Source organism: Harpegnathos saltator, unplaced genomic scaffold (assembly GCF_003227715.2).
Source record: "Harpegnathos saltator strain DR-91 unplaced genomic scaffold, Hsal_v8.6 scaffold16, whole genome shotgun sequence".
Classification (NCBI taxonomy): Eukaryota; Metazoa; Arthropoda; class Insecta; order Hymenoptera; family Formicidae; genus Harpegnathos; species Harpegnathos saltator.
Window position 1 is genome coordinate 1234448 of NW_020229939.1, and position 26793 is coordinate 1261240.

Consider the following 26793-nt stretch of genomic DNA (forward strand, 5'->3'; position numbering starts at 1 on the left):
TTCGCCTCCTTTGCCGTTGCTGTACTCGCCGATTAAATTAAACGATTACCCCCCCCCCCCTCCTCCTCCTCCCTCTTCATACCGGGATTGAGACGCAGACGCATTTGTCGACGTACATCTCGCGTTCGCACGTCAGTTCCATCTCCCGGCCGACCTACTGGCTCGCATACGCTCGACCGCGAGCAGCTTTCGACATCGGAACAGGATTACATCCTTTGAGCGGCCGATCACACCCTGCAACATCCTTCGGCCGCGAGACACGGACCGGCCTGCCAGGTATCCTTTGACATTGAAACATTCACAGCCGCGCGCCACTTCCAGAATCTTGGTCGCCGCATCGACACGGCACGACGCAACGGCGCTCTACACCGCACCCGTGTCCGGGCTTACATAAGGGCAACCTGTTTGCCGGGGACCGCGCGTCTGGACGCGTTTTAACCTGGAAACGACCCGGCTCCGAGCAAAAAAATCCGCTCTTGCCGGAGCGGACCAGACTCGGCCGCCGAGTCGGTGCGTGCGTCCAGGTAGTGATGGGACTGACACTTTCGCCGGTGTATCGAAACCCGCGACGAAAGTGCACCGTGAAGCGCATTTATGTTGTAAATTATCGCCGCGTGTATATGTGTTAATATTAAATTATCCACTACTGTATTAATTCTGCCGTCTTCCTTTTTCTCTCGATGACCCCTTTTACTTCACACGTTTGCCCCGATTTATATTTACCGTTGCTAACCAATAAAATTATTTTAATCTTTTTCCATCTTCCTCTCTCTCTCCGATATCTTCTTTCACAGCTGTATTATTTTATATCTACAATTGCTGAATGGCGAGTATACTTTACTCTCGTTTTCGCTCAGTATCCTGTTGCCACTTGGCCGTACGAGAAAAAGGACATCTGCCGAAACGATGTTCGAGGTGTCGAACCGTCAACGATCATGTGTTTGACGAGCAGAAACGCTTCGAAATTGCGTGCAGATGTACACTCGGCGCTTAGGTGTGTCGTCGTACGCAGGTAGATGCGCGCGTGTATCGACTCGTTTTCACGCTACGCACGTCCGCGAACCGTTTTCACCTGACTTCCGCCGGAGGGGTTATTGGGACCGCGCGCGGCGGTGTCGCGCGCTTATGAAACTTCCACTGGTTTCCTGCTACGAGACACATTGCTGATCCGTGCAGGAGAGACGCTCTCTTGCCCGCTTCCCATTTCTTTCGCTCAGCTCGCTCAGCTCGCGAAGAGCGCTCGTCAATTGAAATTATTATTCATCTCCCCCGGCGTCTCCCCGCCGCTAAGCAAGTCAATTTTTCAGGTCTCTGTGATTACACGCGAGCGCGAGCCTATTTATAGCGATTGAGCAACCTGCCTGATTCGTAATCCGAAAACCACTGGAGAACAGCCGTCGCTTCTCAAGTGCGTTTAATATCGACGCGCATGCCGAGACAAATCTGTCATATTGTCGCGGTTTCCGCCTTCCTCTCCCGGTACTTTTTTGTGAAACGGAGAAATTTTCATTTGTCAACTAATCGGCCCGTCTCCCGCACGTCCCGCGGATGCGTACTAATAAGAAGGTTACAGGGGTTTCATTTTCTTTAGACAGATATAAGCGAGCGTATGTAGGTTACGTTGGAAAGCAGCTGAAGTTGTGGGCTGCGCAATTGAACGGTCGTTTCCACGGCGCTTTATCCTTTTTCTCTCTCATTCTAGGTACAGAGCCGCACTTGTGTCGCCGCTATTTCGCTATTATATATAACGCTATTATATATAGCGAAATGGTTGCCCACGCACACGCATACAATAATAATATATCATCACGGAGGACTCCCACTTTCATAATTCCCGGGGAATGGCCGCGTATGTTAATTCTTTTATTCCGCGTCAAAGTTACGGCCGGCTCTTCGTCGTTTCTCGGACTGCTCCCAGCTGAGATCCCACGAATTGTATAATTTATCAGATTTGTTGAAGATGAAACGCATAAATTCTTCGTGAGCAATTTTTACGAATTTGTAGTACGTTTCCGCCGCTATTTATATATATATATATGTGTGTGTGTTTGAGAGAAAACGAAACAAATTTGAATGAATATTTAAACGGATATATGTATGTTTAAATATTTATTTGAACTTATTTCGTCCTCTCTCAAATTTAAATACCCCTTTTCCACAAATCATGTCTCTCCACTCGCCGATCATTACTTTCCCCTTGTCACGCGTTCTCGTTTCCTCCCCCTCCTCCCTAGGATCTTTTTTCACTCGCCGAGAGTCACTCCGCCAAGTTCTCGACGTTTCATTCCGCTCGCTCGCGCAATTTCCACGGCTCCCGCAGGAAATACCTCGTGGCGTCGCGAAATTTACACCCCGCGTAAAGCGCAATATTTTCTAGCTTTTTACAAGCATCTACTCCACCACACGCGCGCTCTTCCCTCGCTTCTAATCTCAATTCGTCTTCGAGTCTTCCTTTCACCTCGTCTCCGCCGGATTTTAGACGTTATGCGCGTTCACGCTTATGAAATTTCCAACCGCGCTTCCTGCGCGGAAAACACGATAAATCCGTGATGTGCTCGTGGGTGGCCTGGATACGCTTCCCGTCGTCCTCCTCTTCTCTCTTTCTTTTCCCTCTTTTTCATCACGTCTCATCGTCCGCGCGGCATTCCTCCGCCGTGCGACTTTATATTCCAGAGGCGATCTCCCCGCCCGCCCTTTCACCTCATTTCCGGCGGAAGGTATTTCAAATCTGCGCGCATCGCCTCGCGAGTAGAAACATACCGAGTAACTGGACACACATGCCGGGAGATATTATCATTTCTCCGAATCACATGTTTCCTCTGGTAGATATTTTTCATTTCCGCGAACGCGAAGAACACGAAAAACCGTGAGAACGGTATTTAACGTTTCGATCTTTAATCAATAGAAGACAGCCTCAAAGTGCTTTATTGTTGAGGCATTCGTAACGCATTCAAATTATCGTCCGTAATGCACTGACATTTCTAACATTCAGATTATCGATCACGAGAGAGAGAGAGAGAGAGAGAGAGAGAGAGAGAGAGAGAGAGAGAGAGAAAGAGAGAGAGAGAGAAAGAGAGAAGGACTCATCAGTCATCCGCAGATACGCGTCCGACAGCTGCGCGCATAGTTCTTGAAAAGTAACAATGACGAAAGGACCGCCACGTTGGACACATCGACGCGTGCAAGCGCACCTCGCTCGGATCTATTAACGTCGCCGTCGTCGTTACTTTCCACGTCTTGATGTCATTTGAAGAACCCGTTTAGTACGTCGCACGTACGCTCGCGCGCACGCGCGGTCTCCGGCTCGTAATTCGAGATAAATGGCGCACAATGCGGCGTCGTAACGCCGTTGTAAAAAGGATTGTGATAGAAAGCCGGGTGGAATCCGGTCGAATTTCTATCGCGGAGTTCACCCCGTCCGGTGGACCTGCACCCGTTCACTCGCTCTCCCGAGGCTGACGGTGCAGAACGTGTCTCCGGTTCCTCGGCCGCGCGAGCGCGCGCGGCTAAATATTTTATCCTGCGACCGGCTCCGCGCGTTCGCTGCGCCGTCAGTTTGCGCTTATCCCTATCCTTAGCCGGTGAGGCACGATTTTTGTCTCGAGGATCTCTCCGCGAACCTTCTCTCCCTCTCTCTCTCTCTCTCTCTCTCTCTTGCTCTCTTCTCTCTCTCTCTCTCTTCTTTCTCGGATTTATCTACCGATAGGCGCGTATACACGCGTATAAAACGCCCGCGGCGCCGTCGTAAACACATCGCGAATTGCATTTAACTGTAAGGCGAGCAACGCTTGGCTTTTTTCGCGGCGATCTCGCATCGAGGAGGTTGGTTTATCGATCGATGAGCGAACGCGTGCGTGCGATGTAATTTACGGCGCGTTGTTGCGCCTAATTGACTCCCCGGGCGAAACTTGACGCTCCGTGCGATGCGTTTCACAGCGAAATCGCTAATTCGCATTGATATTTTATCGCCCGGCCCGTCGTTAATGTTATATTTTATTGAAACGACTCGGTGCGGTAAAGCGATACCGCGATTATGACGCGATTATCCCGGACTCGACTCGCAGGCGGATCTATGAATATATGCGTGGACGCGCAAAAGCCGACGCTCGCGATGCAAATTTCGCGCGAATATCGATGATCGATTAAACGCCCGGACGTATCTAAAGGAGAGGACGGAAAAAAGAAAATACCTGACTCAACGCCAGAGACGCGCGTGGGTCTCATTATACCGGGGCCTGTTATTAGCACCGTGTGTATGCGTGTGATTAGCTTGAAAACTCATCGGACGAGTGAGAAACGACCCGAGTGAAGCGTGCTCGTCCAGACGTGCGAAACGATACGTCGAAATACGTCGCTCGGCGCGCCGGCGGGTGTTGCGAATGTCAAAGAGTGTTTTGACGCGACACTGTAAAACCTGATTCTCTCTCGGCGGTTTCACCGCGCGCGCGAAAGAAGCGAGCGTCTCTTCCTTTCTTCTCTTTCTTCACCGTTACACCGGCCAGTCACGATTAGCCATGCTCATTAATAATTCAGCGCAATCCCCTTGTATCGCGACGGAGGATATCCTTTGGGTAGGACGAAGAGAAGCAACTCGCCTCGCGACATCCGTTGGAAATAAATGCTAACGTTTTTCCACCCCCCCAGGAGGAAACGCTCGCGCGAAGCGCGGCGGTCTGGTTCATCGCTCGACGTTACGTCGCTCGTACGACCGCATAATTCGGTATTTCCAAGCGCGACGGAGTGATATAGAAAGTACGCTGAATTTTTACAGAAGCACGCCAGACCGAGTGACATTCTGTGTTAGTATCGCGGTGAAAATAACGCGGGACGGACGCTCATTGTGTCGCCGGCCGGAGAAACCGAGCGACGCTTGCGGTTTCGACAAGGCCTGGCTCGCGCTTACGCGAGAAAAGCTTACCTTGAAAATGGCCGTAGCGCGATAAATACGGCATGCACTCTCAAAACTCTTGCGCTTTCTCTCATTCGTCGGCACTAGACGCCGCAACGAGGAGAATGCGGTCTCTCTCTCTCTCTCTCTCTCTCTCTCTCTCTCTCTCTCCCTCCCGGTGCTGAAATATCGGCTCACATATCGCGAATGATCGAATCGGCCGTTTCGAGAGGAAGAATCGCCCAAAGAAATGCAAATGAGAACGCTGCAATAAAGAGGCCCTCCCCTCCTCCTTCTCCTCCTCCTCCCGCCGGCCCGTCGGTGATTAATCGGCGAGGAGCACCGAACGCTGCGCGCAAGAACAGAGAACGCCGCGCAAAAAGCGCCAGGTAAGACGAACAACAATCGGTCGCGTGATTTTCCTCAATTCGGCCGCCGCGGCGAGCCGATTTAGGAAAGCGACGCTGGCGGCGGTGGCGCAACTTTTCTTTCCTCCGGCTCGAGAGACGCGTTCCAACCTCCTGTTCTCTCTGTTTCCGCGGCCGCAGCCGCGAGTGCGGCGAGAGAGTCGAACGGCCGCTCGGCGGGGCTCGGCTCTCGCAGGATTGGAAACGACGAAAAGTGAAAAGTGAAAAACGTCCACCGAGCTGTCGATTCAATTACGCGAGAGCGATCCGCGCGGCGCTTTCACGCTGCGTGAACAGGTGAATCCGCGATGAATGCGCGAAGACGCAGCCCGACGCGGCGTGGAATATATACGCGATCCTTTCCTCGGCGCTTCTTTCTTCCCCCATCGCGCTCGATACGTCCGTTCGCACGTCCGCACGGAGGATACAGAAGACGCCCACGCGAGGATCAGACGGATCGCGCGATTGTGACTTGACAAATTCGCCGGACGTCGCACCATCCGGCGCGAATTTATGCCGTTATAACGAAAAAGGAGAGAGAGAAAAAAAAAAGCGCGTCGGCACGAGGTCGTCGCACGACGAAAGTGAGAGGACTCTCAGGTAACCCGGAAGGACAGAACGAGTTTCTTGGTACAGCGACGAAGGTCCTGACGCTGTGTGCGTGCACAGCGCGACCGCACAGCCCGCGACAGCCGCCGCGAAATTGTCCGATTGTGATCGGGATCGGCGGCGATTTTTCGCGGAAAGGCGCGATCGAAAGTCCGCCCCGAAGGAGCGGCGCGGGTTTTATCGCGCGGCCGATCCGTCGATCGCCGATATGTAAGTGTTGCTCCAGTTGTCTCTCTCTTTTCGTTCCGTGATATAACGCCGCTGCCGAGAGAGCATCGATACGGATGACTGGGACTCTCATTTTATAGCATTCTCATGCCGTCCGCTGACGACTCGTTAACCAGTTATTCAACAGTTCGGTAAATTGCTTCATTATTCGCCCGACGTTGTAAAGTGTCCCGAAGACAACAACGAGTCATTCCGGCTTGTTGAATGAGAGGAGAGTAGAGTCGCGTCTCGTAAGCGACGGCATTTTACCTTGTAACTTCTGTCGCGCAGCGGAGAAAATTGTACGAATAATTGAGATATATAATAATGGGAGAAGGTTCGTCGACCCCCTCGCGGGATATAAATATATCCGCGTGAGAGGAGAGAATGAACGAGGAGGTAATCGCGACACCGCGATATTTCTCGGCGGTGCAACGGACGACCGTTACAAAATTGTTAGAGACGATAATGGCCTGTCTATCGGCCGTCGTGGAGATAATTCCGAGGTTTTACATTCCCGCGCCTTGCACAACCGCGACACGGAGCGGCTCGCGCTCGGCGCTCGGATTTTTCGATCTAACGAGGGAGTTGCACGTGTGGAACGCTTGCCATTTTAATAGAACCGATTATACATCGCCGGCATGTGTGTAATTATGAAGCTTCGGGAAACTCGCACTGATTAATCGTCAGCTGCGACAAAGTCTACGCCCTAGTAACGACACGGACGCCGAGCGATCCCGCGCGCGGTCGTTTCAATCCTGCTCGAATAGATCTCTTTTCAGACCGGTTCCACGCGCTGGTCTCGCATGAATCCATGCGTGATGTAATAACTCCGTCGTGCAACGAAAAGGAAAAAGACGGGCGAAAAGAGGAGGAGGAGGGAGGGGAAAAATCGGACGAGCTCGAAAATCGCACTGCGCGCGCGAGGGGGAGCGTTGACGTTACGCCCGGGCAGATCCGGTCGCGACTGCCGATTCGAGGATGAGCGACGGCTGCGTGACTCTTCCCGATGAATAGCCGCGAAAATGCGAGCGACCACGATCTCTCCGCTTCTGACGGTCCGAGACGGATCGTCGACCGATGAAACGGCGCGTTTCACGCTCAGCGCGGATCGACGGACGAAGAGAGACGGAGAGTATGGAAAATTGCCGTTCTCTCCATTTGACACGACCGATTAAGTATAATGTAGTAATAATGCACGCAAATAGGTATGTGTGGAATCAATAATCGCGCATGGTGACGAGTCGGGATATTCATCGGAAGTGACACGAGCGCAAGCTCGAACTCGAAAGTCCTCGTCGGTTCTCGCGGGGCCTCTCGTCAAACTGGTCCTCCCTCGAGCCCGACGTGATTGAATTGTTTTCTCGGCCGCGAGATCATTACGTCGAGAATGAGTCGCCTCCTGAGGGGAGAAATACCGATACTTGATGAGGATTGCTGTTTCAGATAAACGCGGGGGGGGTTATTTCGACCACTCATTCTCCGAGACTCGAGGGAGCCAGAGAGACAACGCGAGTTGGCGAATTGAAAAGTATCACACTTTGCGTATCGCGCTTCGATCGAACCTCATGGGAGATCCAGCGCAGCGCTGCGGAATCGTACTCACCATGATTGCTCCAATCAGTCAAAATAACAACAACAACAACTGTCCGTTGTACCGAGCCGCGCGCGAGTGCAGACAGCCGACGAAAAATCCCCCCGGGACAGTGCCTTACGAAGAACGGGAGAACAGCGTAACGTAGAAAAGAGAAAACTCAACAACGCGACAGAACTGTCGGAGCAAAAAAACTCGGAGGGATCTCGTGAATGATACGGATCAATGATCGAGGATCCGCCGCCGCATGATCGCATGAACTGTCACTGACAGCAGTTCGGGAAACACTGACTGCGGCGAACCAGCCTACTGTCATTCTCTCTCTCGCTCTCTTTCATTTTCCCTCTCTCTAGATGTGCTACCTCTCTCTCTCTCTCTCTCTCTCTCTCTCTCTCTCTTACTCACTCTCTCTCTTACTCACTCTCTCTCTTACTCACTCTCTTTCTCTTATTCCCTCTCTCTCTCTCTCTCTCTCTCTCTCTCTCTCTCTCTCTCTCTCTCTCTCTCTCTCTCAGTCACTGCCTCCCTCTTTCTACCTGAGCAGGGTGCAGCCTCTCTCTTTCTTGCTCGCGCGCTGCACATTTTCGCAGCACATTTCCAGATGACGGCGGCGGTGACGACGAAGACATCGTTTTCGTCGTCGTCGTCGTCGTCGTCGTCGTCGTCGTCGTCGCAGCCGCGATGGCAATTAAAGCTGCCTTTCATTTTGCGTATAGTAAGCGACAGCACGCGACTGTAGCTGAAATCGGTCGCACAGAGCGGCGCGCGAAAGATCGGCGTTGGCGAAGACGTCGGGCGGTTCGCCTGGCGGTCAGTTACACGCCAATGCCGATCATTTATTCGCGTCGGTCGATCCTCCCGTGCGACACCTCGGACTTTTTCGACCGTCCCAGCTGGGATATTGAGATTCGGAGATTACGACATTACGATACGCTCGCGATCGAGCCCCTCCCTCTCTCATTCGGCCGCTGAATGAGTTTGGAAGAACGTACGCGATCTCGTGCTCGAATATCGGTAGCGTTGGAATTCCTCGGGAACGGACACGCTCCCGCTGACATTCCATTTTGATTTTTATTCGCGGCGGAGCGATACTGGCCGGCCGCATGAGGCGAGACGTATAAGTATAACGCACAATGTAGCAGGAAATCGTTGTCTACTTCGTGATCGCGCGCGGCCGCGCGAGTTTAATGTGAAGCACGACCGGGCGTGCATAATGCGACTGGTATACACGTAATCGATCGGTTATTCTAATGTCGCAACGCTCGCCATATAATTGGGGAAATGTTCCAGCAAGTTGTCGATAGCGATCGCGCAATTACTTTGCGGAGAATAGCCGGGCCACGATACGCCGTCGATAAATAATCCACGTGGCGCGCGATGTTTATGCGCATAAATAATCGTCTTCCGAGACGGGGTCGAAACCGAATCTGGCGATTTCCCGCCGGCCGGAGACATAGAAAGTCGACGATCGATTCGCCGCCGAGGAATCACAACGGAGGATGGTCGCGCGCGCGCTCGCCTCGCGTGAAAATCTTCTCGCGAGGAGAATCTCCTACGCGCAGGAGCCGCGCGGCATTGTCCTGCGCCGTGAACCAATGAGACGCGCACTTGTGCGCGCTCGCGTCCTCTCGCGAGTCACTTCCGGTGTTTCCCGCGATATCGGTACTCCTTGCTGCGAAATTTAGACTTTAAAACTAATAACCAGAGATTTATAATAATTGTAATAATTAATGTAATTTATATAGTAATTTTATCAACGACATCTTAGTCTCTCGCGATATTTCAGTGGTTCTCGTTGCGAAATTTAAGCTCTGAACTAAAGATCGCGGCTTTCCAGAAATCTTCGAGAGAGACTTTTGTAATAATTATAATAATTAACAAGGCTTGTAATAATTTTATCAGCGATGTTTCAGTACTCTCGCGATATTTCAGTACTTCTCGTTGCGAAATTTAAACTCTGAACGAAAGTTCGCGGCTTTCCCGAAATTTTCAAGAGAGAGAGAGAGAGAGACCGAGAACGTGAGACTTTTGTAATAATTATAATAATTAACAAGGCTTATGACAATCTCATTGGTCGATATCGGTGGATTTAATCGAGTGTTTTCGATCGATCAGTAAAATTCTGCATTTATGGTTTACTGTGAGATCATTTTGCCTCAATTTTTTATTTCTATGATATCTCTTATATTATTTTCATATTTTCCTGATAATACGAAATATTGTTGTGTTATAATATTATCCTTGGCGCACGTATAAATTGAAAAAGCTCTCCTTGAGCGAGAAACCGCGAGGTTCATAATGTACGAAAGAATACGTATCTTATAAGGAAGATGTTCCGCGCTCGGCGGGCTTCCGTACAAGCTCTTGATTACTGGTCTGCTTTGGTTGATCGTATCGCCATAATTATCTTATCTAAAAGGTCGGTATAATGAAGAACGAAGTTAGAGAACTTCCGCTGAAGAAAAGAAGAGCGGTCGCCGGCAAATTACTTCCAGAATGCATTTCTATTGAGTGTTGCACGTTAAAGACATCCTGCAGACGACGTGTGCGACGACGGATTCATTGTCGCCTCGGGAAACGATTCAGAGAGGATTAGCGCGACCTGTTTTTTTCTTCCTCTCTCTCTCTCTCTCTCTCTCTCTCTCTCTCTCTTCCTCCCTCTCTCATTTTTTCTCTGTCTTCACGGTCACAACGCGCATTACAATCGATCGTGCGTCTGCTGAAACACTGCTGCGAAGATAGGCGAATCCGGCATCCGGCTGGACGGCTCATCTTTCAGGATCCGTCACTCGTGATCCTTTGTATCCTCCAACGGTAACGATCGGCGGTAACTCAAACGGCAACGTCGAGTCGCACGCGCCGCGTAACGAGCTCTTCCGTCTCATTAGCGTTAAATCATCCCGCAGGTACATCGCACGCAGTGATTCACACCTGCGTGGCTTTAGCCAGATTAAGGGAGGGAGGAGAGGAAGAGGAGGGAAGATGAGGACGAAAGTAACAGGACTCCTCTAATTCGCTAATTATCGCGATGGCACGCTCCGTCGTCGGCTCGTTTTCAAAAGGCGAAAGCGCCTGTCCGTCGGTTCTTCTTCTTCCTCCTCCTCCTCCTCGTGGATTCCTCTTCCTGCGGGTTTTCCTCCTCGCCCGGCGTTTTCCCCTCACCGACGCCGCCGCCGCCGACGCCGCGCTTAAGCTCGAGCGGGTGTAAGAATTTCAGCGTGAAAATGCAACCGCGCGCGCTCCTTTCTCTCGGCCGGCTGTTTTAACGACCCGCGCGCGCGATATCTGCATAATTAACGTTATAGAGAAATACAAATCTCGCCCGCACGGCGATCGCGCGCGCCGCAGTTTGAACCGCGAAACGGTCGTTAACCCTTTCTCTCGCGCAGCGGTAATAGGCGCTCGCTCGCTCGCGCCGGACTCCGTCGGGTTTCGAAAATTACTTCTGCGAGGAGTTATTTGTTATAAGTTATTCCCACGTTCCTTTCCGCGCGTGTCAACGGGTGGATTACTCAACGCGCTCGTGACCGGAGAGCCTCGATTTTCAAGTGTCCGACGATTACGACGAATCGAGAGTCGGAGCGGGTGGAGGAGGGAGGGGGAGGGGGGGGTGGAGGAGCGGACGGGAGAGGTCTTTTCTTCCTCTCGGCCGTTCGGTCGAATGAGATATTTCGTACGAGGTGTGACTTTGCGAAACCGCGATCGCGTCTTCCCGAGGGAGGCGGAAAGACAACGAGAAATGGATCGGTAAACGAGAGAGAAAGGGGACTTCAGTTGATGCTCATGTTATATTTCCTCGTCCTTAATCCTGTGTGTGGTAAGAAATTTGCGCAGAGATACATAATGTCGCAGTAGGATCAATCGTCGTGACTCTCGTCGTAATGAATTTACATCGCAATAGTAACAACTGTGTGTCTCTTATACAATACACGCGAGAATATAGCACGCACGCGTACACGTAGCGTTACGGTAAATCGCATTGACGGTGGGTCGCCGGTGGTTTACGGGGGGACATTCGACACGGCAAGTGCATCGGCGAGGTGAGATGTGCGCGAGGCGACGTCGATCGGCCGATCGACCGATTGACACCGATCGATCGGTCGGTCGATCGATCGTACCGGAGGACGACTGCCAGACGGCGGCAAGCGGCACGATTCTTCCGATTTCCTTCTCCTCCTGCTCGCCTCTTCGTCCTCGCTCTCCGTCGGGGAAACCCGCGAGCGCAAGAACGATCGGGTTTGAGGCGCTTCGCTTGGTCGCGGCTGCGCGACTACTCGCACTCGGGACTTTTCGGGGATTTTCAATCGGGATCGAGCGACGACGTCGTACGAACGGACGACAAATCGTCCTTTCTCGTTTCCTCCCGCGCACGCGATGGTAAATCGTACGGGGGGGTGAAGAAGATTCACGAGCCGCCTCGGAGTGCGCGCGAGCGCTCTTACGATTACGATTGTTCTCGCGAATGGCGCGATCGGTACGAGGGACAACGCTGTGTATCGCCGGCGACGTAGGACGCGACGGTAATGGAGAATCGGCAGATTCTCGCAGAGTAAGCGAAAGACTGGGAAACCAGGGTCCCGGAGGAGCGGCGAACGATCCGGAGAGCGAGAGCGAGACGGTGCGTCCTCGTGATCGACCGGACGCCGTCGCTTCGCGATCGAGATCGGCGCGCGTTCGTTCTTCTCATTTCGGCGGCTATCGCGTCTCGATCGCGGCTCGATCGCGGATCCGCCGCGATCGAGCCGCGCCGCGAGCGTCCGCCGATTTCTTCCTCTTCCTCCTCTGCCGCTGCCGATCTCTTCCACCGGCTCTCCTGCTACTCCACCTTTTCGTGGTCTGTCCGAGATTCCTCTCGCCGCGGATGAACGACCGGCTCTCCTCCTCCTCCTCCTCCTCTCTTCCTCCTCGCACGCTCGCGTATGCACGCTTCCTTCTTCTGCTGCTGCCCTTCCTCCGCTCCGGCTCGATTACATGATTATGCACTTGCCTTTCTCGGCCCAGGGATTGTTCTTCTTGTCGGGCGCGTGTATCAGCGGGTCATTCTTCTCGTTTTCTTCAACGTACTCCCGCATCCTGCGGGGATAAAGAAGAGGGTCAGTGTGTATATACACGCTCGCTCGCGCGCACGCTGTTCTCGCGTAATGCTGAAATTGCAGCCTCGCCGGCGTGCGTTTACCCCGTCGCGGCTTACCTAAGAGGGGACGGTGGCGCAATGAGCGTGCGATTGTGATTCTCTCTCTTTCTCTCTCTCTCTCTCTCTCTCTCTCTCTCTCTCTCTCTCTCTCTCTCTCTCTCTACCGAAATTAATCATTCGTTTCCTCGCGACTATCTTTATCCTCGCACGAGCTTGCATTTCTTTTTCTGCTCTTCTTTCCCTCGCCCGCTGCTCCTTGAGCAGTGATTCATTTACGCCCGCGAGAGGAAGGTGTGATCGATCGCGTCTCGTGTCCCGGAGTATGAAGACAAATTTTCATCAGACGTCCTCTCTTTCTCGAAAGAGAGAGAGAGAGAGAGAGAGAGAGAGAGAGAGAGGTGCGACGCGCGCTCGTCAATATGTAAAAATAACATATCGAGAGACTCGATATATAACTCCCCATGAGAGGAACACACGCATGAGAGGATCGCGTCCGCGCGCCTCGAGTAAAAACAGTGGCGATTTTTCTTCCGCGCGCAGTTTCATTCATTCGTCCGTTTATTTATTCGTGTCCAAACAGGCGAGACATCCTTCACCGATCCTTTATGAGGCGATACCAAACAGATGAACGTGCAAAGGTAGAAGAGGAAGCATCAACCGGCCGTCAGCCCGGCGCGCGACTTTCCTGAAAGCGTCGCTGTTCTCCTATGAACTCGGGGGAGAAATCCTATCCGGCGGAGATCAGTTTTCCAGGATCTCCCGGAGAATGTCCTCGCGGAGAGGCGGTGGTGCACGCGCGATAGGTTAGCCGCGATTTATCAGATCGCCGATAAGTTCGCGCCTCCGCACGGCCGCGCGTTTACGGCGTTTACTCGCGGAGCGAGCCGGCGGCCGTTCCGTTCGACGGCGAAGAAGTCGACGGTGAAAGGGACTGCGCGCGGCCGATTTTGCGTTCAAGGAGAGTCGCGCGCACGGCAAGCGGCCAGGCGGGTGGCCGGCCGACAGACGGACCGACAGAGCACGAAGCTTTCGGACTTTGTTGCCGAAGGCGGGCTCTCGCGCGCTCGCGCGAGAAATATCCGCGGAATTCCTTCCCGCGGGATACGACCGTTCCGCTCGCCTCGCGCCATCGCTGACCCTTCACCGGCACTCGCGACTTTCGCGGCGGCGCGATTCGCGACAAATGGATCGGAAATCGCGCTGGAGCACTGTTTGCACGCTCCGCCTCTCTCGGTGAACTTTGTTCGCGCCGAGCGGCGCAAGCGGCAAGTGCGGCTTCAATGACACGGCGCGCTCGCGCTCGCGTGAATGGGCAGCGCGAGGTCAGCCGAGCAAGGATTGCCGCGTCTCTCTGGTCGCTTCGCTAACGCGTCCAGATCAGAATATTCGTCGCTGATATGGGAGTCGGTTCTTTTTAGCTGCACTACTGAACTGGTGCAATAAGTTGAAGTGAGAAAAAATATAGTTGTCTCATTCTAACTTATAGCTAAAAAGAACAGACCAATGGGCGACTCGCGGGCTTTGGATGCTCTTGCGCTCGTAAGAGAGAGAGAGAGAGAGAGAGAGAGAGAGAATTTTTTTCAGCCATTTTGCTCGATCCGTCAGCGTTATGCATGAAAGGACGACTCTCTTCGTATGAGCGTATCAGGACGAATATCGCAGGAGGATATCGGCTACACCCACAGGAAAGTCTTGTGTAATTAACCCTCAACGGACGTTGGTGTCAATTTGCCTCTTTTTGAAATTCATTGGAATGGAAATTTTCTCCGATTGATCTCATCTTTCGGCTCCTGGCTCTATCGAACTATAAAATACATCGTTGCTTTGTTTACTTTACACTTTACATGTGAACTTCAACTTCAATTTACTTGCGGCAATCAAATTGATCCTAACACCAGACTTGAATTTTGAAATGAGTGTTCTACGAGGGTTCAGCACGACGTTCCTCTCTGAGTCGTGTAACGTGGCAAGGATAAGACGTTATCGACTTCGTTATATTATACCGTTGAATGTCGCGCAGCCCGAAGGATATCGCTTCGTGACGCGGGGAATCCTGCGCGAACGAAGCATTTTGCATTCTTCAGGATCCTACGACGCGGAGAAAACGAGACCTTATTCGTCACGTGAATGTTAATATGAATATCGCCGCTTGTTAAGGATATCGGTTGCGCGCACATTCCTGAGGAATTTTTATAAACTCATAAAGATGTATTTTTCCATCACGTGAAAGGAATAAGACCTTCGTTGTTAACGAAGGTTAACGCGACTATCGCAGTGCGTAAAAAACACGAGCCGCACTGGCCAGAGAGAATCTCGTGCGAACCGACGGAGCGGTTCTTCCAAATTTCTCCATGTCGAAAGGAAAGAAAGGACGCACGACGTCTGCTTCCGCAACAGAGCTCTCCTCTCGGATAGTCCTCTTGCCTTATCTTACCTTGCGTTGCGCGCGTAAATTTGATGTCGTTAACGACGAGCGTGCATCTCGCACGCCTGATTGGTGGCGATTATCAGAGTTCGTGCGGGAATCGCGAACTTTCACTTATCAGGGTCCGCGTCGCGCAATTTTTAAATTAGGGTGAATGACCTTCCGGCATCCGCGTGTCGCAACGCCGCCTGCCGATCGATCGGCGCGCGCGCGCGCGCGATCTCAGCCGGGCCGTCTATTACTCGATCGGCCGTCGTTTATATAATGAAAACTCTCGGCGGAATCGGAGCGCGGCTCGACTCTCGCGGCACGATATCGAGCAAGTGCCATCGAGCGAATCTGTCGCGAAGGAGTGAGCGCGCGATTCTGCTCGCTTTACGCTCGACTTCGCCGTCCGTCAGACTTTCGTGTCCTATCTGCGCGGTCATTCCGATGGAAGTTGCGCGATTTGACGCACGAAGACCGAGCGAAGCGGCTGGACGAGACGCCGGAAAATCCCACAGATTCCAGAGTCATCCGAATGCCGAGGGAAGAAGAAGCGCGTTAAACGAGAGACGACGAGCTCTCTCGATCAGTTCGGTTGACTCGCGATCGGCGAGCGACGAGGAAGACAGCCGCGGCGGCGATCTCAAATCTACACGGCCGGTCATCGGCGATTCATTGTTATCGCCAACGAGGACGACGCGCGGGGAATTCTCGCGCGGAGAGCCGCGCGTGAAAACGGGAGCGCGCTCGGAGCTCTGCGGAGCGCGTCGCCGCAACAGCAGCGACGCAACAGGCGGAGAGGCGCCGAAGTTCGGTCGGGTTTAAAGGAGGTCATCCTGAATTCAGGAACCGGCGAGAGAAGCGGCCGAGGCAACGCTCCGCTCGAGCCAGCTCTTCGACGCGCTACTCGCGACCGTTTGCGTCTCCTGGACATTTCGTCTCAACGATTGCCTGGGAAAAGAAGTCCCAGTTTGCGCAACCGAGCGGGAACCAGACGAGGATTCGAGGACGAGCGAGGAAAACAACTTCGTCTGAAAATTCGGCTCGCTCGGAACTGCGAACGTTAAATTCCCAACTGGCTGAAATTTCTCGGCTGAGATGGCGAGAGCCGCTTCGCGGATATTTCCGGCGCTAACGCGGTCATCAGCGGTCGCTGCGGAAAAACTGCGGAAAATGCGGCTGCGCCGCGGAAAACGCGCGGCACAACGCTGAGCGGAGCTCGAGTTACCGCGGAAGGTTTCCGTAACTTTGCGCCTCGCCGAGGCTGTCAAAGGCGCTGATTACATCGGAATTCGATCGTTAGCGGGGAAACCGCGAGACGCGAGCGCATCGCGGCGCGCTAATAGGCCGCGGCTCGGCGATCCGTGAGCGTGCGGGAAATAGGCGCCGCGGCTGGCAGCAGTTCCGGCGTGTGCTCCGGCTTGCGGAACGACGCGGAACCGACGCGTTTTCAGCGAGCGCGCGCGCGCGCGCGTCGTCCGACCGTCCGTCCGTCCGTCCGTCCGTTCTCGCGCCGCGCGAAAGCAAAAACAAAGCGAAAGCAAAAAAGTTTCCGCGGTCTCTCGCGAGAGACTCCGGCGGGAGCGAGAGCGCGGCGCGGTGAAAGGCGGCACCTCCTTCGCCGCCGTCCCGTCTCTCCCGCCTCTCCCCGCAGCCGCCGTCGTCTTTCCCGTTGCTTCCCCCTCGCCTTTCTTTCCCGTTTCTCGTCTCTACCAGCCGCCGATCGACCTGATCTCGCGCCCCTGTGGCAACACGACAATGCATTTCCACCCCGCTTCCTGGATCCTGCTCTCCCGCACCTTTCGTCGCGCTGACGCAACCCCGGCTGTTGCGAAACCTGAGGTGAGGCTGCCGCGAGTTCGCGGATGTTTGCGGCTTTTCGACGGCTTGTCGTCCGCGGGTGTCGATGTGTTACCGGAGTATCCGATATTCGTCATCGGCGACGGTCGGAAAAAGCGCACTCGCTCGCAAATCAACCCCGTCGTGCGCGAGGACCGATGTCTACCAGGCTACCGCTCGAGTTCCGAGCGTGCGCGATGTTAACGACGAGTCTGACTTGTATTGAATCTCACAGGATCAATTATAGATCTTATTGTGGTAAAACTTTAGAATAGGGCCTTTACCGAATTTTGATATTTATTTGCTACTCTCATGGTAAAAATCTTTGTTGCGACTCCGACAGTGATGATCAATCGGGGGAGTCCGAAAAAAATGTTACCCACTTATTTTTTGAACAATTCTTTTTGGTAAATATTCAGAAGTACTATTATACCAAAAACTACGTTTTCTTACTCAGTAATTTACAAAACTAGCTATAAAAAAGCATGTATACAAAGTCTTACATATATATTAAGGGAGGAGGGGGGGGGGGGTGGGGCTAAGATCTTTATAGGAAAAAACATGAAAATTTTATTCCATATATTTAAAATTTTAAATATCGATTTTATACCGACTGATTAAATACCGTTCACAGTTGTCACTCGAATCTTTCGCCTTACTAAACAGGTGAGTCTACGATATACTAAAAATGAATACTGAAAAGATTAGCAAGACTTCTACGCAAGGTAGGACGTATCATAAATTACAAGCAAAATAAAACAGAGCATTATTCACAATCATGCTCTGCTTTAATCAAAAGCACAAATTTATATTATAAAGTCTAAATTATGGCGGAGAATAATTTGTCTTTGGTTTATTAGAGTTCATTGAGTTTTTTATACTTTTATTCAATAGTTTAAATTTGGTGCGTTTTTCCTTCAGAGTTTTATGAAATCCGAAAAAACTTGAAAAAAATAGATCGGTAACATTTTTTTCGGGCTCGCCCCATTGATTATCATTGTCGTAGTCACAACAAAGATTTCTATCCAGCAAGTAGCAAAAATATATCAAAATTCGGAAAAGGCTCTATTCTGAAATTTCACCCTTATTATTTTGCCAATAACCAACCCCCTGAAAAATGGCTCCCGCGAGGTTACATGCGGATCGAGCTGCAACCTCGTCCTTTCCGAAGACAAATGCAACTAGACGCGTCCGTCGAGCAAATGCCGTCGCGCGGTGCGGGGACGAAAAGAAGCGACGCGCGGGAAAAATTTCGAAGAAAAACACGCGAACGTCGCTGTCGACGCGCGACATTCAAAGTGAAGCCTTCGTCGCGCCGCGGGCGCTTGATGGCATCCTCGTTACGAGCCGGCCGCGCGTCTCTCCGAACAATTTCACAGGCATTGCAAAAGATGTCGGCGGGCATCGAGAGAAAGAGGAAGAAGGAGGGACGGAGGGACGGCAAGAAAGAGAAAGAAAGAGACTAACAAGGCATCTCGCTCGCGCTCAAGCAGCGGTCGTCAACGTCACGTCGAACGACGAGAGCGGCCGGGAGATTCGGAATTTTGCGAGGCCTCGCGTTCGCAATCGCGAAGCTCGCCGCTCGATCATTAGCCGGAACGCGACGCGAGCAGGGTATAATTAGAGGCGCGCCGTCCGTCAGGCTGCGACCGCGACGGAGGCTGCGAGGATAATCCGCGCGCTCTTTTTTGCGCCCTGCCTATCGCTCGTTCGCGTGACGAAAGCGCGCGGGCGAGTTACATTATTAGCGGGGACGATCTCGATCGCCGGCCGCCGCGGCCCAATTAGATCATCGATCATCGCCGTTGAGTCACCGTCGCGATCTCGCGCCCTCCCGCGCGAGCCGCGCCGCGAGCCGCGCCGCCGCGCGTAATAATCTCCGCTGAAAGTGAGTGTGCGGCGAAAACACGATTAACGGACACACACCACGCGCGCGCGCGCGTCCAAGGAGATCCTGTCCCACCGTGTAACGCGGCGACGCGGGCAATGGTGCAGCCTTGACTGTGCCGGCACGACTGCCGTCGCCTTGCCTTTATGGGCGCGAGATGATTTGTCTGGGAAAGGCGACGAGAGGTCTTTCCGCGCGATTCCCGACGCCGGAAACCGTCGCGGCCGCGCGTGTCCAGCCTTGTCGCGCGCGAGGAGAACTCGCCGGCGACAGCTCAGGATTTTCGCCTCCGTCCCCCGGGAAATCGAGTCCGAATCGGCGATGATCCGCTCTCGCGAGCGCGAGCGCGAGTGATGTAATGAACCGCGATCCGCGGCGATGTCCCTTCCCTGGAAGTAACTGTGGTGCAGAGAGGAGAATGTGCGAATCCGAATATGGGCTATCGCGCGGATTGTCAGCGGCGCGACTGGCTACTGATCGAGATTTATCTGAAAAGTACGCGATCGCTTTGCCTGGCAGGCTACTCGGAGGGCGATTCGATCGGGCTGTCTCGTGCGCGTGATTGTTGACGCCATTGTTGTCATCGACGAAATCGTTTCTTCCTTAGCTGTCGGCCAATGTTCAAATGCGTTTCTCACTGCTTGTTGTTTCGTTAACGTCCTTTTTAGATTCTGAGAAAAACGTCGAGAGAGAAATGTCGGAGCCGAGAGAGGCTCGTCACATTTCAGTCTTCGCCGACGACGAAGAGCGCCGTACGAGCGAGTGTAAGAATAATCACAGAGCTAACTGGCAGCTTTCCTCGACTCGGATTATTCTCCTTCGACTCTCGTTATCTCTTATCTAGCCGAACACGATTCGCCGGCATTCGCGGGCGTAATTGGGCCTCGAACCACCGCGGGCAAGCTGAGCCTGAGCGTTACGCGGGTTTACGCGCGAACCGATTTGCCTGGCGGGGCGTTCGGTGATTACAGGCCGGTGAAAATTACGTGAAATACGTCGTCGATTGTAGGGAACTAGGAACTGCGAGCCGTTCTGTCAAATGGCTCTCGCATAACGCGCGCGCGCGCGCCTTGCACAGCTCAGGTGTTTCCTTGAAGAAGCTTGTAACGCGAGTCGACGCCCGTGCCGCAAAAACTGAACTGTCTCGCGAACCTAATGACGTCCCTCGCTCGAGGCCGATAAAAAATGCGAGCCGCGAGCACCGGAAGATCGCGATTAGCCGCGATGAATCGCATCGAGGTCGGGGACCGAGCGACGTCGATATCTGTCGGGCGAGAAAGATGCGATGGCGCGAATTTAGAGCAATCTGCGTATAATTAACGCTCGCGCGCTTCGGCGACGACGTGAGAGACATTTGCGACGATCGATCGCGCTCGCTGACGTGATCGCACGGCTGGATGGGATCAGTTTTCCTCGAGCTTTGCTTAATCGCACCTGTCCGGCGACGAGAGTGACGATCAACGCGAAAAGGAAGGATCGCACCTTTCCCTCGAGTCCTGTCGGCTCGAGCTCGAGATATACGGGAAAAAGAAAAGAAGAACGGAACAGGCTCCGTGAACTTTCTAACGTGTTAAAAGAAGCAGAGTACTGCATAAATTTCTACAAGGTGGCTCCCTCGGACACACACGAGTGACGAATAAGCGGTGCCTTCGAGACGCTTAGGTAGCGATCAAAATAAAGCAACATCAGCGAAAGCCCAGCGTGTACCTGAAGATTACAAACACCCGTAAATAGTCCTCCCCCCTGCTCTACCCCCAACCCTCCTTACGCGTTCTCGACAAGTTTCCGAGGAATTTAAACGACGTAAGAGAACTCGACGTAAGGGAGTCCGATCGCGAGCGAGACTGAGACGATGAGATTCCCTCAGCACCTGTGCACGAGTATGGCGTATGTCTCGTCTCGGAAGGATTCGCGAGGCGACTGTAGGCAGGCAGGCAGGCAGGCAGGCAGGCAGGCAGAAAGGTATGCGAGGGGCTGGATTAAAAGCTCGCGCAAGCAATGACGATTCGGCCGGTCGCGCGATTACGTGCACTTACGCCGCGATGCTCTTGGAAAGAGGCCACCGTTCCATGGACGCCTGGTACTTCATGTTCTCGATCTGCTTCTTCAGTGCGTCCTTGTCCATGGTGGCGAGTACACTGGGATCCATGGTTACAGCCGCACCCCCCTTGTCGCAATCGGGAACGGAATAGCGCGTGCGCCTCTGCGGGAAAATCAATAGGGCGAAGAGCGGTGCTATCTCGAGTGCTCCCTGTAACGCGAACGCGGCTCTCTCTCATCGGGGTGCAGAACGAGGCAGAACGGCTCTCTCTCTCTCTCTCTCTCTCTCTCTCTCTCTCTCTCTCTCTCTCTCTCTCACTCTCTCTCTCTCTCTCTCTCTCTCTCTCTCTCTCTCTCTCTGTCTCTGTCTCTCTCTCTCTCGGGCACACTCTCTCGACCGGCATCCGAGAGACCGTCGGGAGATCGGCGGGCGACCTCGCGCGAGAGATAATGATGATGATGGATCGTCGCGCGTTACGACGCCGAGCATCGCGGGTGAAACACGAGCGACGAATGCAAACCGATCCGAGTCGGAGTCGAGTTCGGCGAACGAGCGCGTGAAAACGGGAACGGGACGCGCGACGATGACGCGCTGCTGACGGCAGGCCAGGCCACGTACGCATGTAATCAGATTTACATGCGCGTGTGTGCATGTGTATGTATGTATGCGTATGTAGGTCCGCGGTGCTTTTGTGTCTCCTTTTTCCCCTTTCCCTTTTTACTTTTCTTTCCCGTTCGCTCGGCAAAGGGCGCGGCGTGCGACCGAGAGAGTGTCGATCGCGGGACGCGATGTCCCGCGACGAAAATGATCGAGAAATCGTCGAAGTTTCAAAAGCGGAACAATCTTCGGGAGAGTCAGGATCCCGAGCAGGGAGATGAGCTCCCAAAGTGCAACGTTAACGAGATGTGAAAATTGTTTAGTTGCACGGCCGGGCGCATTAGCGCCGATTCAGCTGTGAGGTCCTTTTCTTAGTTTCATTGCATTGTTATGTTTCTCTTTTTCCGCAGCCTTTTACACGAATCAGATAAGAATCTTGTTGCACTTGTTGCACGAGAGAGAAAGAGAGAGAGAGAGAGAGAGAGAGAGAGAGAGAGAGAGAAGAATATATAGGGTGCAGCATAAAAATGTTTCCTCCATCTGCGGGTTTTTATAAACAGAAGCGTGTAGATTTTTTAGAAATAAATCTCTCGGTTGCCTTTTCAGGCCGTTCCACGTGATAACATCTTTTATTCCGTTTCATCTCCCTGTATCGACAAGCGAGGCCATGACGAATTTTTCCCCGAAGAACTGACGCTCTTACATCTCGCGATCGCGTTCGTTCTCACTTCATTATGCTTCGCGATAAGAATAATTCTCATGCGGCGTTTCTCGACATACCTTACGAGTGCTTCACGCGCTATCATCGATATAAAAATAAAACTTACGATCTAATCTCTCCTTCGCCGCTTGGACGCGCGTGTACGACATTGATCCATTTACCCTATTAATTAATTACAATAACGCATACTTGCCGCGTTACCGGCGCCGTTAATCCGATCTTAATAACGCACGACGGTCTCGCGCCGTGAAACGAGAATCTTCGGCAAATCGCGTGTCGTTACGGGATCCGATTGCGATCTCGCGCGCTTGGCGCGAGCGAACGCTCAGCGACGATCGGCGAACCGGCCGGCTCAGAAATTGATCTCGCAGAAAAAGGATTGCGCGCTGGCACAATCGAAATCGTCCATGCCACCGTCCTTCAGCAGGAATCCGCAATGCTGCTTTCCACCGGCGTTATCGGGCAGATTGGCAATCTTCGAGGTCCACTTGGTGTAGCCCGATGACTCCATGGATTCGTCTAGGATCGTGTTCCAGTCACCCTCTTCGTACAGGTCGTGCACGCCGAGCCACGCCTGGTTGACCTTGTTCTCCTCTAAAATGCGCAGCAGTAGCTTCTCCTCCGAGTTCGAGTTGATAACAGCCAAATGACCTGTGCCGACAGGCGCAGTTATCCGTCTCGTTAATCCTCCGCGAGATTTTCGGCGAGATTTTTAGTTTTCTCTTAGCGTTACTTTCTTTTCTTTTTTCAGCACACTCAATTCATTTGATCGACGAATTTCGGAGCGATTCATCCACTTGGACGAACTTCTACCATCGCGTGCGGTTGATTTAGAATCGGTAGATTTAGCATGTCCGACGTATGTTTGTGGACGGATGGAACTCGATCGACAGATCGCGACATTTCGTTCGTAAGGAGAAGGAGAATTTGTAGAGAAAAAAGAAACTTACCCCCTTCCTGGACGCAAATTCTACGAGCGCGGTTCCACGACAGTTTGCGATTGTGAAGCTTATGAGCGCCCAAGCTGGGTGTAACGAGATAATCGTTTCCTGCTTTTTCTACGAGATTGGCCGAATTTGACGCTCTCCACAGCGGCGGCCCGTTGATGAAAATGGTATGCAGCGCCGAATTTGAACCTTGACCGTATGCGCATAGCAGTTGTTGCAGCGGGCTCATATTTTCACTGGCGCATAGCGATTTGCCTGGAGTTACAAAAAACTGGCAATGCGGCCGAAACTTGACGGAAGGTCAAAGGTCGAAACCGCAAAGAGTGTACGTTGTGTACGTGTAATTGAAATGCAAACACATCCATGACCGTCCCTATCACTGCAATTATCTGCCAAGATTGCGCAGACATTTTGACGTTGTATTTTCGCACTGCGATATTTTATCGAACTGAAACTTTCCAAAGGCACTCCAGCATGGAGACACACACACACACGATAGCTTCCAGTATTTTAATCCGATATTTATGTAAGTAAGTTTATTTTTAAGCTATTCTTACGACGAGTATTGTATTGTTTTCAATATAAGATGCTTCGATATAAATAAATGAAATATAATCAGTAAAATCCAATAAATAAGTAATCTAAATATGTGTGATTTGTAGGAAATAATGGGATCGAACCTAATTGAATAACTCGGTACGAGAATGCATCGACCACAGGTGATCCACTTTGCGATTGTCGATTTTTTATTTCAGACACGCTTAAGAAGAACGTTCTAAATTATGAACACGACGAGCTTCCGCTCTGAACTTGTCGATTGTTAACTTCGCGAAGCGACCGAGAGCAATAAGAATCCCTGAATATTGCAATTACGTTCCCATTTTAATTTACCTTGTATACCGTTCGTGATGTCAGACTGGTCCGCCAATACGCAACATGCAACGCACAAAGCCGCCAACAAATATTGCAACATAATTATTACGTCTTTGTGTTAACACCGCGAATTATCAAGAACGAATGCTACGAACGAATGAGCGATGTGCTTATATATAATATGATAAAATTAATCGTCATCGTGCACAGACAGGGAAGTACAGGACTTGCCATCCCGACAGGATGTTCCGTGAGCACCACTACGATCAAAGAAAAAAAAAATGTATACATGCATGTAGAACGAAACAGCGTAAGCGAACAACGACAACGATAACGACGACGTTGATTATTTTCCTTTCAAAATTCCTCTTCAAAATTCGTTGACGATTGAAGAATGACGACACGTGTAAGCGCGTCGCCAAATTTTTCAAACGGATGGAAAGAGTTTGAGATTTTCAAACACAAAAGCTGTGATCTGCAAATTTGCCGAATTTGATCCGGTTGGAAAGGGCAGACTCGACACGACGTAATACCTCAAAATAAATCCAATAATAAACTTCACCAATCGGCGTGCGTGTGATACCAACGTGACACAGGAAGTACAACGATATTTAGCGCAGGAAATACGATGTTACTTATCAATTTGGAGAATCCCAACGAAGAGCAAGTTTTATCGGCGACAAACGGGACTCTCCGTGACGTCATTATCGCGTAGAAATAAAGATTAGTTTTTTCAACACGGGATATTGCGCGATTAAAATATCGCGCGAGCGACTTGATATCTCTGACGAAATTTAATATTACTGTCTCCGGGAGAGACATTCGGTCGCAACGAGGGGAACGTTTGTTATTCTTAAACCGCGCTGTAACTGTTCTCTAAATGTTCGCCGAAATCGAGGAATTCAAGAAGAGCGACTCCATGAGCGAAAGTTCCGCAAATTATTCAACGGCTCGATCTTCCGAAGAATTTTTCCGCGAACACGGGAGAGCAAGAGAGCCCTGCTTGTTTCGCCAGGCCGTACCAGACGTTACAATCGTCCGAAGCGAATACCGCGGCTCGACTTCCGCGAAAACGCGAATGCAAGGCGCGCGCGCGTAACCCGACGAGCGCGTTTAACTTTAAACGCGCGAGATCGTACCTGGGCGAAAGTAAACGTAGGTAATCGCATTCCCGATTGAAAAGATCAAATGTCATTGTAACGTGCAATCTGGCGGCCAATGCGGCCGATGCGGCGGTAAAGCACACGGCGATAAAATCACGGTTTCGCACCAAAAAATGTCCACGTCGCTCTTGCGTACGCGCGCTCCTGCCTCGAGTGCGTAAAATCTGCAGTTAATCCTCGCACGCGCCAATCCGGTTACGCTTAACGTCAGTCGAGCGCGTACGCAACAGTCGCAACAGTGATATAATATTGTAACGACGACTGAAAGATCTCTCGACACACAAAGCGTAAGGCACAACGTATGCCCGTAGATGCAAGAACGTCAAATTCAATCTATCGACATGGCCTCGCTGGATTCTTGCTGAATGCTAAACGAACTCGCGAGACACACGCGAGTGCGTCTCACGAAAGAAACGGCTAAATACCGCAGCTATCTCGTTGCGCGAGAATTTTCGCTTTCTAACACGACATCTGCAATTGTTCACGTATAAATTCGTCGTCGTGTGATAAGAATGATGATTTCGAGATTACCTCGGCTCGGTTTGGCAATCGCGGCTGTGTTCGACTAGCTGGAACTTACGAGAAGTTACGTATCGCGAGACACACAGGTGTGGCACTCACCTTGTCGGAGGACGAAGGTATTCTGCGGCGAAGTGTCCGTTAGTGGGTTTCACGATTCGCTTACGGAAGCCTCGGAAAATCTGTATAATCTAATTTAGCGGTGATTTCCATGCCGATATTTTCAGTCATTAGTGCGCCTACTCGCGTTCGCTAACGAGCACGCCGTTGAACTTAATCCACCAAGCGAATGCGAATGTCTCTGATGACCGACTTATATGTATGTTAAACTAAAAGAGGTAATTATTGAATTAAATAGACGTTTATAGAGGGCATTGTTCTGTTCTCGTACGTGATGTGATATTACCTGATAGCACAATGCCATTCTATTTCTTTTCTTGTTTCATTTCCTTTGAAAAGGTCTCCTACAAGTGTAAAGCCGATTTTTTTCTTAACAAGACAAAATAAAAAAAGACAAAATGCGCTTTAAAAAAAAGCGCTTATTTATCGTTAAAGCGATATTTCTCGTATTGGAGTAATTTTTATATGATTCTTTTCTTCCTTGAGAAAATGAAGTTAAGAAAAAATTTTGATTTATCTTCCTCGTGAGATTTATATTTCTAACTCTTTTTTATTTTACCATACTTATAGCTTATTATTAGGTTAAAAATTAAACATATTAAAGAGAACAAAATATGAAATATATACTATACTTCCTACATTATAATGTGTGTCAACTGCTAAATAATAAAAAGAATAATTGAAGCTTAAATAATTAATTGCAAGAAATATTGACCTTTTATGATAAAATTTGTTGCGACTTACAAATGAAAAGTTTCCTGACTTATTATGGAATCGTATATTACGACATCAATTTGTCAATAGAAACGGTGGCGGCTCGTAGCGGAGATTTAGGA

At 51.4% G+C, this 26793-nt stretch overlaps 3 protein-coding genes across 4 annotated transcripts in view; all 3 read right to left on the reverse strand.

Annotated features, from left to right (window-relative positions):
• Cht7 (chitinase 7) overlaps window positions 1–8017 on the reverse strand; it is a 32022-nt gene extending 24005 nt beyond the window's left edge. Inside the window, exon 1 of the mRNA XM_011141238.3 lies at window positions 7718–8017. Within this exon, the coding sequence (XP_011139540.1) occupies window positions 7718–7720 (3 nt within the window). The 5' untranslated portion in view covers window positions 7721–8017. The remainder of the gene's footprint in view (window positions 1–7717) is intronic.
• Window positions 8018–11478: 3461 nt separating this feature from the next.
• On the reverse strand, window positions 11479–25948 carry Ggamma30A (guanine nucleotide-binding protein subunit gamma-e). 2 transcript variants are annotated; one of them, XM_011141218.2, is made up of 3 exons: window positions 25850–25948; window positions 21013–21179; window positions 11479–12778 (listed from the first exon to the last, which is right to left on the reverse strand). In XM_011141218.2, the coding sequence occupies exons 2-3, from the start codon at window positions 21123–21125 to the stop codon at window positions 12673–12675; spliced, it is 219 nt and encodes a 72-aa protein (XP_011139520.1). In that variant the 5' UTR covers window positions 21126–21179; window positions 25850–25948; the 3' UTR covers window positions 11479–12672. The 2 variants fall into 2 exon arrangements, with proteins under 2 accessions (XP_011139520.1, XP_011139513.1); XM_011141211.2 differs by having other exon boundaries at window positions 21013–21227; window positions 25850–25947.
• Window positions 22225–24328, reverse strand: LOC105183222 (hemolymph lipopolysaccharide-binding protein). The gene is made up of 3 exons (XM_011141197.3): window positions 24174–24328; window positions 23286–23537; window positions 22225–22986 (listed from the first exon to the last, which is right to left on the reverse strand). The coding sequence occupies exons 1-3, from the start codon at window positions 24253–24255 to the stop codon at window positions 22688–22690; spliced, it is 633 nt and encodes a 210-aa protein (XP_011139499.1). The 5' UTR covers window positions 24256–24328; the 3' UTR covers window positions 22225–22687.
• Window positions 25949–26793: the final 845 nt, after the last annotated feature.

Excerpts from the sequence above, each read along its gene's own strand:
- LOC105183222 (XM_011141197.3), bottom strand. The coding sequence starts at position 24,255 with ATGTTGCAATATTTGTTGGCGGCTTTGTGCGTTGCATGTTGCGTATTG. Across the intron at positions 23,538-24,173 it reads CATCACGAACGGTATACAAG|GCAAATCGCTATGCGCCAGT; the intron begins GTAAATTAAAAT and ends TTGTAACTCCAG. Across the intron at positions 22,987-23,285 it reads AATTTGCGTCCAGGAAGGGG|GTCATTTGGCTGTTATCAAC; the intron begins GTAAGTTTCTTT and ends CTGTCGGCACAG.
- Ggamma30A (XM_011141218.2), bottom strand. The coding sequence starts at position 21,125 with ATGGATCCCAGTGTACTCGCCACCATGGACAAGGACGCACTGAAGAAG. Across the intron at positions 12,779-21,012 it reads CTTTCCAAGAGCATCGCGGC|GATGCGGGAGTACGTTGAAG; the intron begins GTAAGTGCACGT and ends TTATCCCCGCAG.